This window comes from Homarus americanus, unplaced genomic scaffold (genome assembly GCF_018991925.1).
Source record: "Homarus americanus isolate GMGI-L3 unplaced genomic scaffold, GMGI_Hamer_2.0 scaffold39155, whole genome shotgun sequence".
Classification (NCBI taxonomy): domain Eukaryota; kingdom Metazoa; phylum Arthropoda; class Malacostraca; order Decapoda; family Nephropidae; genus Homarus; species Homarus americanus.
In genome coordinates, this window is record NW_024737042.1 from 3492662 (window position 1) to 3511639 (window position 18978).

Here is an 18978-nt window from a genome sequence, read left to right on the forward strand (position 1 = left end):
GTAGTCTACATCACGCAATCTGGTTTTTGCTTCATGTTCAATATCATCAAAATGATTTTGAGTATCTTTCAAAAAGTGAGAAAGTGATGTACAGTATAAAGCTTGGTGCATATGCTGAGTGTAATCTTTGGATCCTAAAAGGCCTTGCTAGATTTGTGAAACTTATCCAGCAAATGATTCCATGAAAACAAACTCCAATTCCTCCAAAAGATTACCAGCTTGTCTTCTTGTATCGCCCTTTTCACTGTCACTAGTATGGAGACCATTAAGAGCATCAACATTTGATTCATAACTCTCAATCATGGCTGAAGTAGCTTTTGTATTTGCTTCCCACCTAGTGTCAGACAGGTATTTTGGTACTCTGGAATCTGCATTCAAGAATGATAAGAGAACTGCCCATGTTTTTGTACAAGATGAGAAGAAAGTGTATATTTCTTGCACAACGGCAATAAAATTTACTGCATCTAAGCAGCAATCAACTGCAGCACGGCCAACAAGATTCAGTGAATGTCTAGCACATGGAATATATAAATATAGCATACTTGTTTTTCTCAATAATTTTTTGCTGCATTCTATTATATTTATCAGCCATGTTAGCTGCATTATCATATATGACTGTCCTCGGCACTTATTGAAGTTAACTTTGCAGTCTTTTCTTAGATAATCCACCACCATGTTGGCCATACTTTAACCACTGTGATTTTCTAGTTCCAGGAAAGTCAGAAAGCATTCAATAGGTAAACCATCATCAGGTGACACATATCTTACTAAAACAGTTAGTTGATCAACGTGTGAAAGATCCAGTGTAGAATCTACACATAAACTGAAGTATTCTGCTTACTATTTTGGCCATAAGCTGAATAAATTCATCACATATTGTTTTGGACAAATATGAAGGAGTCCCAGATCCTCTGCTTCCATACAGTTTTATGTGGCTTGAAAAATATGGATCAAACTTAGAGATGAGTTCTAACAAGCCAAGGTAGTTGCCATTACGTGGTGAGCCAAATGTTTACCAGTACTAAAACCCAAATTTTATAGTAAACTTCCAATTCTCCCAAAACATGCTTGATGTTAAGAAGCCAAATGACTTACAACTCTTAACTACATATTCTCTTCTTTATTAATCTTAAATATACCCTGCTTGTTAATCCACGAACACAGTCACTGTGCTACTATTGCTGATATAAGCCTGATTATGTCGTATCTGCCACTTCTGTAAGGTTAAACACATTATTCAAGGGTGGATATGACAAGCACATACCCCACAAAAAATGGAAGCTGGCAGTAGGTTGTACATAGGTCAGTAAGCAACCCAAAACATCTTGGTAACTTGGTAGGAGTCGCACTCACTGTGACACTGTTCCAGTAGCTTGTGTTACTGTTTTAGTCAAGAGAACTACCAACAGGATGTAAATTCATATCACTACTGTCATGTTTTGTGTTCCCGCACCTGGCCACCAAGGCGGCACTTAGCACCATCACTGTTGCCGGACCCTGCCACCAGGGCGTAGCACCATCGCTACTGTCTTGTGGGCACAACGACGACAACACACCACTGCCATAAACCAGAGTGTTGCCATCCAATTCAGCCAAAGTGATACCCCATGACATGTACAGTATATATAATGCTTTATGTCAGTGTTAAAATTTCCAGGGGCTCAGAAATATAACTACTGTATGTTTTAGGCCCAGAACTATGGAGCCCCAGTCTTCCAAAGGGCCTTTAATTTCGATTAAATGGGGGGTGGAGCTGACACTTCTTCTCAGTCTGCCTATAAATGTATAGCATAATTAGCTGCATGTCAATTAGGTTAAATCATTACTTAAATATAATTTATAATAAAACTAACAAATGAAAAAAAAACTTTAATTTTGAGAGGCCCCTTCAGACTGTGAGGCCCTAAGCTGTAGCTTCTTTAGCTTATGCCTAAATCTGGCCCTGATTGTCTCGTGACTCAGGAGAAGCTGTTGGTACAAGCCATGTAACTGTTTCAAGGATACTCTTCACTTCTAAATACAGTAGATTGTAATAAATGTGTTTTCTTTATTTAAAGTATGTATGCAAAGGGATTGTTATTATTTTGCTATTTAACTGTGTGTATAGAAATAAAACTTGTAACCAACGAAGAAAATTTCATGTTTTCAAGAATCTCTGTTTTTCTGAAACCCTGTTTCAAGGGTCTGTACCTGTGTTACCATCACTCTTGTATTCACCTCACTTCCAACTCGATCCCAAAAAATATAAAATATTGGTAACCTTATTACAGTACTGTGCCTATTAAATAGTTTCTAATTTCACTGGAAAGCAAGCTCCCATTTCCTGACAAACTCTTAAATATTTCAATCTTCCTACTCATTCTGACCACAATTCAATGTTTTCCATTTACTCTATATCTTCCTACAATGCTTTTCTATGTACTGTACTCTTTCATCAAATGCTATACTTTACTAATTTAAAAAAAAAAAAAAAAAAAAGCCTTCTCCAGAAACTTTTATGCATATTTGTCAACACAAAAACTTCGTTCCAGCATCCTCTTCCTTTTCTGAAACAACACTGCCAACCATACAGTATATTAAAAATATTTGTTAAAATCTAAATTTAATATCAGGAGCAGACTGCAACTTACCTAGAGTCATTGTACTCATGCCAGGTGCATGAATAAGGATGTTTGCAGTAAGCTGTATAATGGCCTGAATAGGTAGTTCCAGAATGGTTGGCAACACCAATAAGGTTGTAGTATGGAGAGGAACTGGAGTTTGAAGCATATTTGGAAAGATCAAGGCTCTCCAGTGGAAATTCCACTGTGCAGGACAATTTTCCACGCCATCGCTCCAAAGGTGAAAAGCGCTTCAAATCTGTGTACTTAGTTAAGGAACATCATAACTGAAAATGAACTTATGAAATTTAAAGTTGTAACACATACATTCACTGCAGTACGGTATTGTATTTAGAAATACTGAACATTATCAGACTCTTCAACAAGCCAACAAAATAAAATTAGTCACCTATATTTATCTTAGAGCAGGAATTAAGAGGTGATAAAGTACCAGTGGGTTTCTGTGGAATGAGTGGAAGCAAGTTATGATTACAGATTGCTCCAAAGAATCGGTTCCACAGCGATAATTGTAGTGAAATGTGAAAATATTGTGAAACCTTACTGTGCTCATTTGAAATTATGATCATTTGTAAGTTTTGGTTGTAAAAACTTTTAGATACCAGTCACTGACACGTGACCAGAATACTCAAAACGTCATGCATATAACCACCTGACCCCAGTTGTTTACATCAGTCATGAGCAATGCTCTCAGCAAATAAATATGCATCAGACTTTCTGTTTTCTTTCTCCTCCTTTGTCTGAGGAGAGATCAGCTTAACCATATCAAAGAACAAAAGTGGTATTACTCCTCCAACTTGTAAAATAAGAATTATGTACAAAAGCCTCATAATTAAGGATGTAATTCTTTTGTGTCTGGATGCTGACACAAATAACACTAATTTCTATGCCCCTTCTGTATCCTGGGAAGCAAGATTGTTTGTACCTATCCATACATACAGTACAGGTATTTCCCAATTTACAAAGGGAGTAACTATGGAAATAATGTTGATAACGAGTAATTTAAGGATGGTTGGAAAATACTGAACTATGGTTATCCGCTGAATAATGAGCTAGAATGGGACAAGGGAAACCTAGAAGAAGGAAAGCCAGTACAGGGACCATGCCCAAGGGTTGCAAGAATATCAGCAAAGAGTGAAACTTAGCAAGGTGAAGAATGGAAAGGCTGTTGGAAGCAATGGAATAGTTTCAGAAATATTGAATACATCAGACAATGCAGGCGTGATGATGGTGCCCAAGTTGAGTACAGTAGAGTAATTAAATTTTGATGGAATACATGTATTGTATATAGTTCCAAATGATTGGCTGAAGAATGAGATTATTTTTAAATCTACAAATACCTGATACAACTTTTTTTTTACATTTGCGTCAGTTAACATCGTTGGCAGCATTGTAGCCAGGCTAGACTCATCACTATAACCACCAGACTACTGGGTTTATGTTATTTTTTATCTCATATTTTTGGGTAGTTAAAGGTAACTTTCTTTATATTCACTCAATTACATGCACACACCATCCTAAATTCATATTGTGAAAAAGTAAAAGAAATAATTGTCCTAAAGAGAATATACATTTCTTTACACACAAGTTAGCTGGCTAGCTCGGTGGGGGAGCAGGTAGAGGCAGAACATGGGGGTGAGGGGGTGGGGGGGGGAAGGTGCTAGGGAATCAGCAGAGGTGGGGGCTGCATTGCTATGGTGAGCCAGGAACTATATGCACACAAAAGTTTTTTCCTAAATACTCCCTGCTAAAATGAGGGGTGCGTCTTATATGCCGTAAAATACGGTAGGTGTTGAGGAGTGTCTTGTTTGATTGGTTATGGGATTTTGCATGAGAATCTCTATGGAGTAAATGGTAAGAAAAGGTGATGAATACCTGATGTGAAAGTATGGGTCTATCAAGGATCTGTCTTGAGCCCCAATCTGTTTATCATGGGATTTCAGGACTGGCCTTATAATACATCTTCCTCAGTGAAATTAGTTCATGGATGAAAGATGTAAACAACTACAAATTATAAAAATATTCTTGAAAACACACGCATTGCTCAATCACATAAACAAAAGGATACGAAGAACGAGGACTTTGGGGAACTTCTGTATACTGAAGGATTTTGTCATTTTTCTCCTCTCTTTGCATTTAGAGCATGTCTGAAAAAAAAATTGTCACTGAGTGCACAGAAAAGATATAAAGGTAATATTAATATCATTAAGCCATAGATCTAAATATGCAAGATATAAAAACAAAAATACAGTACAGTATACAGTATATCGGCTCTAATTGCACATTTTAAAGCTAAAGTATTTGTCATATTTTCACTAACAGACAATGATTACTATCAAGTTTAATTAGAACTTAAAATTAAGCTTGTATAGCAGAACTTACAGGTCGTTCATCTCCATCCAGGACCTCTTCCTTGGTGAAAAGGTCGAGGCATTGGGCTAGTCGAACTTGACCTGACTTGCTGGGGATGGGTAGACTAAGATCCCAAAAAGGGTCAAAAGTTACAGAATAATGACCACAGACAGAACACTGTAGACATGAATTTAACTGTCCAACGAACATGTCCACAATCTTGCTGTCATCATATCGAAGATATCGCTTCCATGATTCCATTGCCTTTTGGTTGTCACTGGAAGAAAAAAGTATTCATGATGATATTACTGCAGCAACTCGAGAATTTATTATCATCCTGCAAAAGGAAATCTACATATTTGGACAACTACATTTAGTCAATTTTAAAAAATATAAATTATCAAATTAGTGATCAGCTTAGATGGGGAAATATGAGTACAGCACAGTACTGTACTTGTGCTATACTTTCAATAAACAAATCTTGCAACCTTCAAAATCCATTCAAAACTCATAAATAACATTATCATACTTTACAGTATTGGCACAACAAAAAGAGCCACATATCTTGTACAACAATTTAACACAAATGATCCTGAACAATATTGTACAGGAGTGCCTCCATGAACAAATACAGTCAGCTAGCTCATAAATATTACTGTGAATAATTCTGGCTTTCTCAACAGGACAAGCTAACTCTGGAATACAGTGAGTTTCATTAATTGTTTTCTAAATCTTGGATTCTTAAAACCCAAATAAAATTTTTCACATGTGTTAATAAAAATAAACTTATTGGCACTTACTCGAGGTCCTCATCAATATCTTCAGTTATTGGTTTAGGTTTGGCAGTGACTCGATTAACATCTTCGTGCAGACCTTCCAGGAGCTTGCGAAGGAACTCCTGAGCATCGTGCTGCTGGTACCCTGAGAATACTGGGGCAAATCTCTGGATCTGTGATTTAAATGGTCCCGTATTGAGGGCCCGGCTGTTGTCTCCGCCCTCATTCCACATGTCTGACAGTAGGTTGGCAAAGGCTGTGGAAAGAGACAAATATTAAAACCTCCTCTAAATATGACCAGGGACTGAACATCTGACTTGAAATAATTAATTGTGTTAGCATTTCAAATTTCAATATAAAACATCAAAGTACAGTACACGAAGAACTTCATTTAACTCACCGCGTATAAGGTCGCCCTTCATAGTGGATATGGTGGTATTGATGTCTGAGGAGTAACCATCCCTAACCAGATATTCTAAGAGGCACCTTGTATTGCTGAGACACTGTGTCACACTATTCATAAAACACTGGAATTGTAATAAAAATTAATCAGTACAGTATTCCAATGAAGGGACAGAATGAGTGATGTAAAATAGGTAACACATGTTGCTGCTGCCAAAAGTAAATTTAAGTATGTTGATGGAAGAGGTGACATTAGTTCTGTACTGTACTTATTGTGTACTAGAATGCTTCATGGACAAAAATATACACAACTGTACTGTAAATTGGGAGAGATAAATGGCCATGTAAGTGGAAGCTACCCAAGATATTAGACCACAGTAGGTGTGAAGGTGTAGCCCAGCCTATTTGTAAAGAAATCAACACAGCTATTTTATCTAGCTGGATAATCTAGGGTGGATTTTTTTTAACTACCTGGCAAATCCAGTACTGTACAGGTATCCAGCAGGATAGTAAAATTCACTAGGTGCATCCTGAGTATAATACAGTACTATACCGTATGTGCAATGCAAGTGAGATACTCATATTTACAAAGGTATACAGTACATGTGCAAAGAAGAGATTGCTACATCATATTGGTAATTTCACAGAAGACACACAATTACAGTACCGCAATGAAATTGTCCAATTTTGATCACAGACTTTTGTGTTCCTTCTCCAAAACTAACTTTCATCAGTACATTACTGTACTGTTCATTCACAATACTGTACAGCATATTACAATAGTTGTACTGTATATATTAAAATGAACCATTTGTCACTATCTAAGATAATTTATGGAGTCTCTGTGCCACGTATCTTATGCTTATACAACTCCATACACTTCTCGATGCTGTACCTGCACAGCAGCTACAGTAAGTGTACTAGCAAAACTCTCATGAACATTTTCCTTGTTCTCATTCCATACTGTACAGTACTTCCATACTTTCTTTTGTTATTCAAAATGTAAGATCTAAACTTGCATAATTTCTTTGCAACTTGGTAATTTTATGCACATCTTATGAAATAATAAATGTCAACAAGAATGAAAACTTGACAATGTCTGAGAATAATCATACTTCAACTTTGCATACTGATAAGTTAAATCTCTGCCCTATATCTTGTCATCTCACAAGGACAGCAGTGTTCTCTTTTTGTGCAGGGTTAAAAGTGTTAGCATGTCCATGACCTTTATAACACGTGGCTAGGCAACGTTATCATACTGACAACCAGCTAAAGGCGATATGTAAACAGAGCTATAAGACAGCTTCTTCTTAATTAAGGTGGCCATAGAATCACCCAAATATATAATCATTTTAATTTAAACAAATTCATCATCAAAGTATTACCGGTAAGTTTTAAAATTAACAGATGAGGAAAATCTTGAAGAATGACAAAACTTATTTAATTTGCAAGAACAGATTTAAGCTATACAGTATAAAAAATACTCACTGTGTTCCCAATGTTTCTTAGACCAACCAGCCCATTATTTTCACTTAAAACACCACCTGTAGATGAGCCGCTGCTACTGCTGCTGGTGGTGCTTAAGGTTGATTGATGGCGACGGGGTGGAGAATCTTCCTGTAGCAACAAGAGACAGATTGTTAGTCGGTCACAAGGTGAACTGAATACTGTATATGTATATATGTATGTACAGTCAGGCCCGGATTATTCATTAAGCACAGTAGGCACAGTGCCTAGGGCCTACGAAAAATAAAACGAGAACTTTTCTTCCCCTTTTTCTACAAGTTATTATTAAATTGATACCGAGGTACTTTTTTCCATTTATTTATTACTTAATCCTATCAGTGTCCACCAGCTAGCTGTGCTTCTTGTAAACAAAACTATTTCTGTACTGTACAAGAACAGCTGATCTAACCCATTTTCTTTTACTCAATTCATTGCAAACATCACTGAATCTTATTCTTTCGACATCACATTTTATAATTAGGTACTAGCTTGTGTTATTAGTGAATATGCTGTCAAATGGGGCCCCATATCTTGGAGGTGCCTAAGGCCTACGAAAGTCTTAACCCGGCACAGTGTACAGTATATTTATTATAATAGCACATACTGTAATCCTTAAATGCAATAAATGTTCTTAATTGTTTTCATTACTTGAACTTAATGGGCATTAATTTCACAAATAATAAACATTTCCTCTTTAATTTTAGATGTAGCCTATTACCATAAACCAACCAAGCTATACACAGATTAAGTTACTGTATCAGGTTAGTGATGATGCCATTAATTTACAGATTGTAATAGTGAACTCTCAAAGCTCCTGACTAAACATGGAGACCACCTGTCCGGAAAAGCCGATTGTCCATATCTTCCGGTGAATGTACTTGATGTGTAAAAACGATAAATAATGATGAAAAAAAAAAAATAAAAAAAATACCCACCAAAAATACAATACCATATTTTATGGCATATAAGATGCACCCCCCCTTTAGCAAGGAGTATATTTAGAAGAAAAAACTTTTATGTGTATTTTCCTCCTGTAGCCATAGTTTCCTGCCTCAGGCACCTGTATCCCACGTGATGATATCTTAAGTTACACGGGCCTAAGATGATCTTTGCTCTGTTTTGAGAATGATTCTTAGCCCCGGAATCCCCAAATTTTGTCCGAAGCTTCCGAAATCCGGATTAACCTGGTCCGAATCTTTGAGGGTTCATTGTATGATTATCTACATAATCGTCTCTACAGTACGGTATACAGTATTATTCAAAACAAATCTAAACTGGGAAAATACAGAGCAATCACTATTTTGCATTTATCTATTTAGTATGACACACGATCAAGGTAGCTCAGGGGGGGAACGCTGTCGGGAGGTTTGAGTTGAGTGTTAACACTAATGCAGTCGTGTAATTTTCCAAACCTCGACAAAAATAAATTATGATACAAAGCACCAACCTTGGGGTTGGTATGGGGAAGAGGAGCTCACGTAACAAACAATTATAATACAGTGTACAGGGGGTCCCTGATTTATGAACGTCCGACTTACGAACACCCGCTGATACGAACGAAGTCCCATAAAGTTAAAAAAAAATTTTTATGGGGATTAGCCCACCAGGTACAATACAATAGACAACACATTATGCTTCCAATATCGTCCCCGGCAGTAATACTTCCCTATTTGATAGCTGCCTAGTACCTACTACCTTTACCTGATGACTTATTTTTTACTTTCATTTATGTACTGTACAGTGGGACTTTAAACAGTGTTGTGTAAGTACTATACATTTTCGACTTAAGAACGTCTCTAGGAACGGAACTTGTCCATAACCTGGGGACTGCATGTATTAACTCTTTTCTTTATTAGTAAATTTTCAATCAAATTGTGTAACATGAATTTTTTCTGGATATATTTCAATCTTCCCCATATGCACCAGATACAGTACATGGATGAAAATAATTACAAATTAGTTGATCTTGAAAGTAATACAAATACGAGTACAAGGTGTAAAATTGATTAAAAGTGGATTAAATTTATTAAAAAAATGGGGGGGGTGTGAGGTTTGGTAAAAAGTATAAGGGGGTGTCATGTGGAAATGTTTAGGAACCACTTTAGACTAATCTGACCTTAAGCACTTCCATACCTTACCATTCCTGTTTCCATCACAACAATAAGCAAACCAATAATTCATATTACCATAAATTGCGGCGTTTAAGTCGACATTTTAAGCTTGAAAAAATCTCTCCAAAACCAGGGGTCGACTTATACAATGAGTATAAAATGTGAAGCTGTACCACATAGTGGTAAACAAGTGGAACAGCCTGCCTAACACTCGCTGTGCATCATTTAGCGTAACTCCTGTGGCCTGCCGCTAATATTTCCTACTGAAATTCATGTTTGGTAAACTTATTTAACATAGAGATTATAATAAAATAGTAAATTCCAGAATAATTAAACGAACACAACACCACACGCCATTTTCAACAGCTGATGGACAGTAAACGATCAATCAGAACACCAGCCCAGCCAGACAACTACCCGGTATTACGATATGGGTGCCATCTGTGCAATTTTATGATAGCGCTATAGATTGTGAGTTCACATACATAATGGCAGTTTATTGAATATACACACAATGACACCGTAATTAAAACCTTAACTCTAAGATAAAAAGTTAAAACTTTAACTTCAAGATTAATTTTACAGTACAGTACTTCAAAGTTATATTTTATTGACAATAAAAGCATGTATGATCACATTTTAAAATCCTTCAAAGTCTGCTGGCTGTTCATTGTCTAACATAAAGAGGTCTGCATATGGGTCCGAATCACTGGGACTTCCGACTTCGTCTTCATTATACGGGTATTTATTGTCATCCTCCTCCTCGTCACTGTCTCGCCACAAAAAATCATCTTCTTCCCAATCCATTGCATTTGAAATTCCACATTTTTTTAACAATTTTATGAGTTTCTACACGAACAGCTTCCCAAGACTTTATTACAAATTCACACAACACATCCAGTGGTGGAGCATGCATATTACCCCCCTTCGTGAATGACTTTTCTTCCTCAACCAGCCATTTATTCCACTCAGAACGAATATTGTCCTTAAATGGCTTATTTAGGCTTACGTCAAGTGGTTGAAGCACAGACGTTAACCCCCCCTGGTATTACTGCAGTTACAATGTTGTTTTGTTGTAGATGCTTCTTGACCTTATCTGTTAAATGGACTCTGTTTAAATCTATTCCGTGCTGCCGACAGTGTAACGAACCCATAGTTTCGCAGCTGGCCGCTTGGTGTTGGTGGCACCACTAGTAGTTTGTTTACAACAGCTGATGCAAATGGCAGATCGTAAGCCAGGTGTACCATAATGTTCTACTATCATACCGTTTATAGATTGTACTATCAAGGTACTATACTGGTATGCTGTGTAAACAATTACAGTGGGGTATGCTATAACGAACGTAATTGGTTCCAGAACCTCGTTCGTTATAGAATTCGTTCGTTATAGGATTAATCCGTTCCAGGCCCCCAAATACAACCACTTAACACTGAAAAAATTCTGTGGAAAATTTAAAAAATACGGTACTTTATCTTACCTTAGTGTTATTCAGCATGCAGGTACCCCTAAACACTGGCACATCACTATCACTTCCACTGGGAGTCTTGGCTTTAAGGTCCTCAAACAATTGTTTAGCCTTCTCACAAATTATAGCTTCACTAATGTTACCACCTGCCATTTCTTTCTCCTTTATCCACACTAAGAGTAAATTTTCCATCTCTTCAATCACATTACACCTTGCTTTGCTAAGTCTAAAGATTCCCTTAGCCACTTGCACAGTTTTTAACTCCTCTTTATTCTTCAAAATCGTACATATAGTCGATTTAGCCATCCCATATTCATCACTAAGTTTCGCAATGCTTCTTCCATTCTCACGTTTCTTTATAATTTCTTTCTTAGTTTCAAGGGTTATTAGCTTTCTCACTCGCTTTGGACGACTCATTGTTACAATTGTATACTTGTATAACAAAATAGTTATACAAATAATGCGAATTTCCACATCAAAAGACGAAATTTCAACAATAACAGTGGTGCACTGGCTACACAATGAGACAAAGATGGCGCCTGACGCTCTTGTTGTGGGTCGCGGTACAACAATATTCATGCGCCAGGCGAAATAGTCCGGTATTCATCCGCGTTCGTTGTAGGAGTTGCGTTCGTTATAGCATTCTCAATTTTATAGGTAAAACCGTTCGTTATAGGAATATTCGTAGTAGGATCCGTTCGTTATAGCATACCCCACTGTACTATATTTTATTGGAGGTGCTGATTTTGAATGGTAATTTACCAGAGTTCTTAAGAAGATAACTTACTGAAGATTTTTAGCGGTTGCTGGCTGTCCTACTTGGATCCTGTTGCCCACTTCCCTTTTGGATGAACTATATAATATATATACAGTATATATACTGTATATATCAAATATTGAAAGGCATTACGGTAAGTGTCTTGATGAAAGTGGCGTGGCCTTATTACACACTTTCGCTTATGTTTGGGCCTTGGGGGGGTCGAATTATATGGCGAGTATAGAACTAAACCTGAATTTTGAATTAAAAATCTTGAGGTCGACTTATACCCCGCAATTTACAGTATATGCTGGCAGAATTACTCATGAATTATTTTGAGAAGCCTAGTTTCTCAGTATAATAAACTGAACCAAGTAGCAGGGAGATAGGTGTAATTATAAATGTTTACATTAGGAATTATGAAACAATAAGGCTTTCTTTAAGAGCTCTATGACTAACAGTCACAGAAAATGTCACGTTAGTAGCTTAGAACTAAGGTGAGAATATAGATTCTAGAACATAATTTTTAGAGATAAGTACTGTATAGAGAAAAATGTTGCAAAGCATGAGCTGTACTCTTTGTTTATAGGTTGAATGCGAAGATGAAGGAGGGTAGAAACAAGAATCTTCCCACAACCCCATAACCAGCATTTCTCTTCTGAATAATTTTCCTCTCATTATCACCATTCTGCCTTCACGGTGACCTTGTATACATTTGTGTGTGTTTGAGTGCATAAATGCAGATACAGTACAGTATGTGAAAACACAAGAGTTTTTAAAAACCTTTAAAGCAACATATGTTCAATGTGTTTAACTTTTCCTGTTTAGCAGGCGTCTAAAGTCGGCCCTACATGATCAATATTGAAGAATAAAGCTAGGATTTCATTCATGAGGTAGTGCCAAAAATAGACAGACCATATTGAAATGTACACGGTTGTTTCCATTGGCACGGTTGCGTTAGTGATAGTGTTAGCATTATGCGTTTGCAGTACATTTCAAGCAGTGTCTGTAGCGATTGAAAACACAACCGCATGGAAGCGGACGAGGGAATCCCACACTGTGATGCAATTAGTTCCTTCTTTATACCCGTGCTCTCCTCACCCAGGAAAATATTCTTTGAAATCTTCTTCATCCAAGCTTAGCTCTTTTTATCAAAGTATTGTAGGCTCCAAATTTGGACCGATACAGCAGCAATTTAAGCACCCACCATCTATGTTTCCTTGACTGCTTTCCATTTGCATCACACATGACCTTATACAAAACCAGGATAATTAATAGCAAATCATCCTGTTCATATAAATAGCATCGTAGCTTCGATGCACTGGGAGCCATCTTTCCCGCTAAGACAGACTATGCAGCGGCAATATAGTTCAAATGCATATATGGAATCCTAGCTTAATACAATACAGTACATTGAAGGAATCAAAATCGGTTTGATTTTTATTGTGCAATACGTGTACTATTGCGTCATGTGTGTGTATTATTGTACAATAACCCATCAGTGTGTCTGCTACCTTTGCCACAGAAACGTGTCTGCCACAAAGGACAATGCACAGAGATTCCTAGTGGAATGCATTAGTTTATATAGGGATTTATCTGCATCAAATTTTTTAATTCATGTGGTTCACTGATTCTTATATCCTTTCACAAATTTCCATGGCTATATTGATGTCTTTTCATGTACCATTCTTTTATCCACCGACTGTTATCTGTTTTTGTTAACACAATAAGTTAATGTAAGAGCTATACATGGCATATCTGTGTCTGCCATGTTACCTCTATGAGTGTTGATATGCAAAGATGATAAAGTTCAATATAATGCAGCTAATTCAGTTTCCATGCTATCTTCTATGCATGCATTAGGCGAGGCAGACGTCACTGTACATGTTTTAGTAGTGATGAAATATGAGTATGGTGTAGACTGAGGAAGGGTTGTAGTGAGGACAGTGCGAGCCACAACTGGTGCCAACACCACCATTATAGTTACGCCTGCCAACTATTTATCAACGAAGCCAAATCATGAAAATCGTTAATGTGCAGTGATTTGCACACGGGAAACTGGGTAAATCTCCTTCTAGACGTGAAAAAGTTCTAATTTGGTTACAAAATTTGTACATACTGTGTCTACAATGAAAATTACTGAGATATGACAAAATGCTATTACAGTACAGTACTTGTTGGCATAAAATCTTATGAATCTTTATCATCAAGCAAAAATTATATATACTGAGGCCCGAGGGAGAGTGGTCCCTCGGTTAACGAACGGTTCGATTAATGAATTAGCTCCCATAAGGATTTTCAGTTCGATTAACGAAATCCTAACGACAAACACGTTTTGTTGTGAGCATCACCTGATCAGCAAGTCCACCAATACAGTACAGTAATCAGTTCTATGTTTACATTCGTTTCCAGTGGAGTAAATATCAAGAAAGTTGGTCTCTTCAATATTTCTGCATTTTTTATATTAAAATTATTGGTCATTCTGAAATTTAGTTAACATATTGATAATATATACAGTACAGGGAACAGTTTTTGTGCGCCCATCAGCTGATTGAATCACCCAACAACGCTTCTCAGTTTAACTTTGTTTACAGTGGAATGAACATCCAGTTTGTTGGTCTCTTGAATATTTTTGCATCTTTACATTAAAATTATTGGTCATTCTGAAATTTAATTAACACATTGATAATATACAGTTCAGAAATTATTATGAAACACGAAGAAGGCATTAGAACTAACGCACTCTGTAAAGAATATGGCATGTCATCATCGACTACAATCAGCTGTTTGATATGTAAACAAAGTTGCCGGGAATACGACATACACACCTCAAAGTAAGTTAAAATACAGTATTCTATTGTTTTTTATTTATTATTTTACAGTACAGTACTGTATTTAGTTTATATTTAATGTTTTGTTAATTCTATTACTGGTATACAATACTTTGTATGTATACTTTTTCTGTGAGTTGGAACCAATTACCCAATATCCCATTGAAATAATAGATTCGGTTAACGGAATTTTCGGTTAATGAACGACTCTGTGGAACGAATTGTGTTCGTTAACCAAGGGACCACTGTATATATATAGTACCTGTAAATGGTAATTATTGCCAACATACCCATCGCCAATTTTTAATAGAAAATGAATTTAAAATGCCACAATTTCACTGTGTTTTGCAGTGGACACTGTTGTAGTTTGGTCAAATGTGTTAAAAAGTGGCTATTTCTAAATCAAACCTAACCAATCCTAGTTGAAAAGAAACACAAGCGGCCAAAGTGTTGTTAGAAGACCGCACCAACCTAACCAAAGAAACCTACTTAACTGATTTATTGCCGTGCAAGACGAAGCAGTGCCGCTAATACGAGCCTAGGGGGGCCTAAATATCTACCAAACGAACCATTCGCCCAAGAAAGTGATATGTCCGAACTCAGCAATGAAAATATAGTTAGAAAAGATCCATCCAAACAAGTTTGGCTGCGATGGGTATCTCATCAATATTAACCTCAAAGGCTACTGGTAGTCTCTAAAGACACAGATGTCATGGTGTTATCAATGCATTTTCTGACACCAAAGGCTAAGCAGGTATGGATGATGACAGGCACTTCTACGAATAAGAAATGCTACCCACTGCACACGATCTCTTAGAAGCTGCCACAGGAACTGAAGAACAACATAGTGAGTTTCCATTCTCTCACTGGATGTGATACTACATCATCATTCATGGGTCATGAAAAAAAAAAAAAAAAAAACATGCTGGTAAGCATTTCCAAAGGTTCCCAATTTTGTCATTGGTTGAGTTGGCTGCGATGGATCTTTGGCAGATGTGGAACGATTTATGTCATCAGTATGGAGCTGCAGACCACACCAACATCAATAATTCTTGGCACCTTGCACCTGTTTTCAAAAGGCTAGATCAGCGGTTCTTAAACGGGGGGGGGGTTTGCCCCCTGCCCGAAGATTCCAAGGGGGGCGCGAGCGGTCAGAGAGAAAAGTCTGGTCAGGAACTGAACACGTCTTGTACACGATTGCTCATCCCCACTCTATAATAACCAAAGGGTTGCATCAGGGAGGGGGGGATCTAGGACTTATGCAGAGGGAGGCGCGAGGCAAAAAAGTTGAAGAACCACTGGGCTAGATAGATCTCAAAATGTTGCCACCAACAAGAAATGCTCTGGAATTGCACTTAGTTCATGCCAATTACCAGGCAACGATATGGTTACAGGCAGATAAAGAACATATTGTAGCCCCTCTCCAACTGAAACAGCAGGCTGGACACTGCTATCACAGCAACTTCACAAAGTGCATACCCGGTACTGGCTGCCATCTGTGCTGGTTGCATGCAGGGCTCCCACAAAGCAAAACCTTGAATTCCCCGAACTAATGTGAAAATTTCTCAAGAATGAATAATATTTCCCCCCCCCCAAAAAAAAATTATTGTAATTTAATTATTACTATGCATTATATTAGTTTTTTTTATAAACCTTTATGCATAAAAACTCTCTCTCCCTCTGATACACACACTAGCAGGCAGTGAATTAGTAAATTACCTGTACTTGTAATGGAGAACTGTACAGTTTTAGAGAAAAAAAAAGAAGGCTCAAATGAAGTCTTATTCCTTTAATATGAAAAATACATTATTTTGTAATGTATATAATTCACTAACCACTGTTAAACTGAATGGAATTGTAGTCTAGGCATAGGTTCTTTCATCACTATTAACCGAGTTTCTATTTTTTATATCTTTATTATACAGTGGTCCCTTGGTTAACGAGCACAATCAGTTCTAGAAGGTTGCTCGTTAACCGAAACCATTGTTTCAATGGGTTTTGGGTAATTGGTTCCAGCTCACCGAAAATTGCCTATATTCAACAAAAAAGGTAGAAAAGTACACTTACTTTGAGGTGTGTATGTAGAAGGCTCCTGGATGATGATGATGGGAATTAGAATGGGGGTGGAGGAGAAGGGAGAAGAGAAGGAATTGGGGTGGAAGAGAAGTCACCCCATGGTGCCATTTCACCCATAAAATTTTAGTTCTCTTGGTGTAATTCAAGATTATTTTCTTTAACTCAACACTGCACTGCATTATATATTGTCAATATGTAAAATAAATTTCAAAATGACCAATAATTTGCTTGCAAACACAGAAAAAAAGCATTTAGTTGAAGAAAGTCTCAAGCAAGATGTTACCACCACTGAAAAGACACAAAAGACTGACGCCTGTATGCTGTGTTGGCAGGCTGGATGGTGTGCCACAAACTAGTGACCCTACCTTCAATTATGTTCAAAAATTGTTAAAATGACTAAAAAAATTAATATTAAACTTTTAAAATGATTGAATAGTATAAACTTCTTGATATTTACTAAAAGGGTAAGGAATTTAAGCCTAGAACCGATTGCAGTACTGTATTGGCGGACTAATACTACAGCTGGTGGACCGCCAAATGCAAGCTAAAACATGTGGAGGTCGGCTCGTAAGAAACTCGTTAATCGAGGTTGCTCGTTAACCGAAGTTAAAAATCTTATGGAAGGTAACTCGTTAACCGAGGCGCTCGTTAACCGAGGGACCACTGTACAAGAATGAAAATGCAGTCTTTGAGTGTAGATCCTTTCACTCACCACTGTTAAACTCCTACTTCTACAATGGGTGATTAAAGGGGCCCACAAGACAAATTTCTAAATATTTCCAATATCCAGTTGTCAAAATTCTCATCAACAGTAAACTTCTCGGTAATATTGCAGTTTACAGCAACCACATTTTCTTATATTACACTTCCATCGCAAATTGATAATCAGGAAGTTATTGAATTTTAAAAAGAATAATATCAGAGCACCTGTTACCCCTACACTGTTGCTCAAATTGTTTGTGTTCTTACGTTCGCTTACCTCCCGCATATGTGCCGGGGGGCGGCCGCCAATCAAATGGAGGGGGAGGCTGCAGCCAATCAAATATCGGAGGGGAAGCAGCAGCCAATCAAATCCAATAAAAAATCTCAACATTTGTTTCAACCAATTAGCGTTCAGCATGCGGCGTGGGCGGTAGGATGCGGGACATTTTTAATCAGTTGCAGCATGAAGCCATTATGTGCTGGATGTGATTTCGATTATTGGAAGTTTATTGTATTGTTTCATTCTAAAAATAAGGAAACTTTAGAGAACAGAGGAACCCACGACGCATTCTGGTCCCCGACTCAGACTCTGATCCTGACTCGGAGTAAGGTAAGAAATACTGTAACGGTTATTTATATTCTCGTGGAGGCTGACCATGTGACTCTAGGGTTATTACATCGCGTTTGGGGGGTTGTGCTAGGGTTCACCAGGTTTTGTTTGGTTATATGGTATAAGTTAACAAGCACAGAGTATTGTACTGGGAATTCAAAACACGCAATAGATAGAACTTTTATAAGGGGGGGGGGGGGCTAAATTCAAAACGAGTGATTTCCGATAAAAGCAGCTTTTTTTTATGATTCTTCTTTGGTTGCTGTAATCTGCAATTTTACCAACTTCTCCATCTTAGCTGAACAAAATCTGTCTATTTCTAATTAAAGCTGTTGCTATATATAGTCCACTTACAGACCGGTGTTACTTCCAAAACCAAGTTCATCTGTACTCAACCAGCATTAGTCACTTGGACTTCAGCTTTTGTTTCAAGTTTCAACATCTTGACAAAATACTTTTACCTCTATGGATTAACATGAACTTCTCAGTGTTTGTTACCAAGCCTAATATCTCATGGACACCAGCAATTGATGAACTTGGGAATGATTATAAATGCAGTTGGTGGAATGGTAGAGGCAATGGTTCAGCACATGGCAACGTACAAGACAACGTACAACTAAGTATTGGTTTAACTCTGTGTCAAGGGCATTCTTGGTCTTGCTCACGTACTTACCCAATTGCTGGTCCTGTTGTTCCCGGGTGCAGTTCTCGGTGCCCTTAACCACGCCCCCTCGGCTGTCTCTTCCTCCTCTACTCTGATCAGCTGTTGCT

The 18978-nt window shown here is 37.4% G+C and overlaps 1 protein-coding gene across 4 annotated transcripts in view; it reads right to left on the bottom strand.

The window, feature by feature from the left end:
* Window positions 1–18978, bottom strand: part of LOC121872593 (ubiquitin carboxyl-terminal hydrolase 2-like) — a 181296-nt gene that overhangs the window by 2073 nt on the left and 160245 nt on the right. For all 4 annotated transcript variants that reach the window (XM_042375437.1, XM_042375439.1, XM_042375436.1 and 1 more), the window contains 6 exons: window positions 7637–7765; window positions 6147–6273; window positions 5771–6002; window positions 5001–5247; window positions 4687–4765; window positions 2631–2859 (listed from right to left, as the gene is read on the bottom strand). In XM_042375437.1, the coding sequence (XP_042231371.1) occupies window positions 2631–2859; window positions 4687–4765; window positions 5001–5247; window positions 5771–6002; window positions 6147–6273; window positions 7637–7765 (1043 nt within the window). The remainder of the gene's footprint in view (window positions 1–2630; window positions 2860–4686; window positions 4766–5000; window positions 5248–5770; window positions 6003–6146; window positions 6274–7636; window positions 7766–18978) is intronic.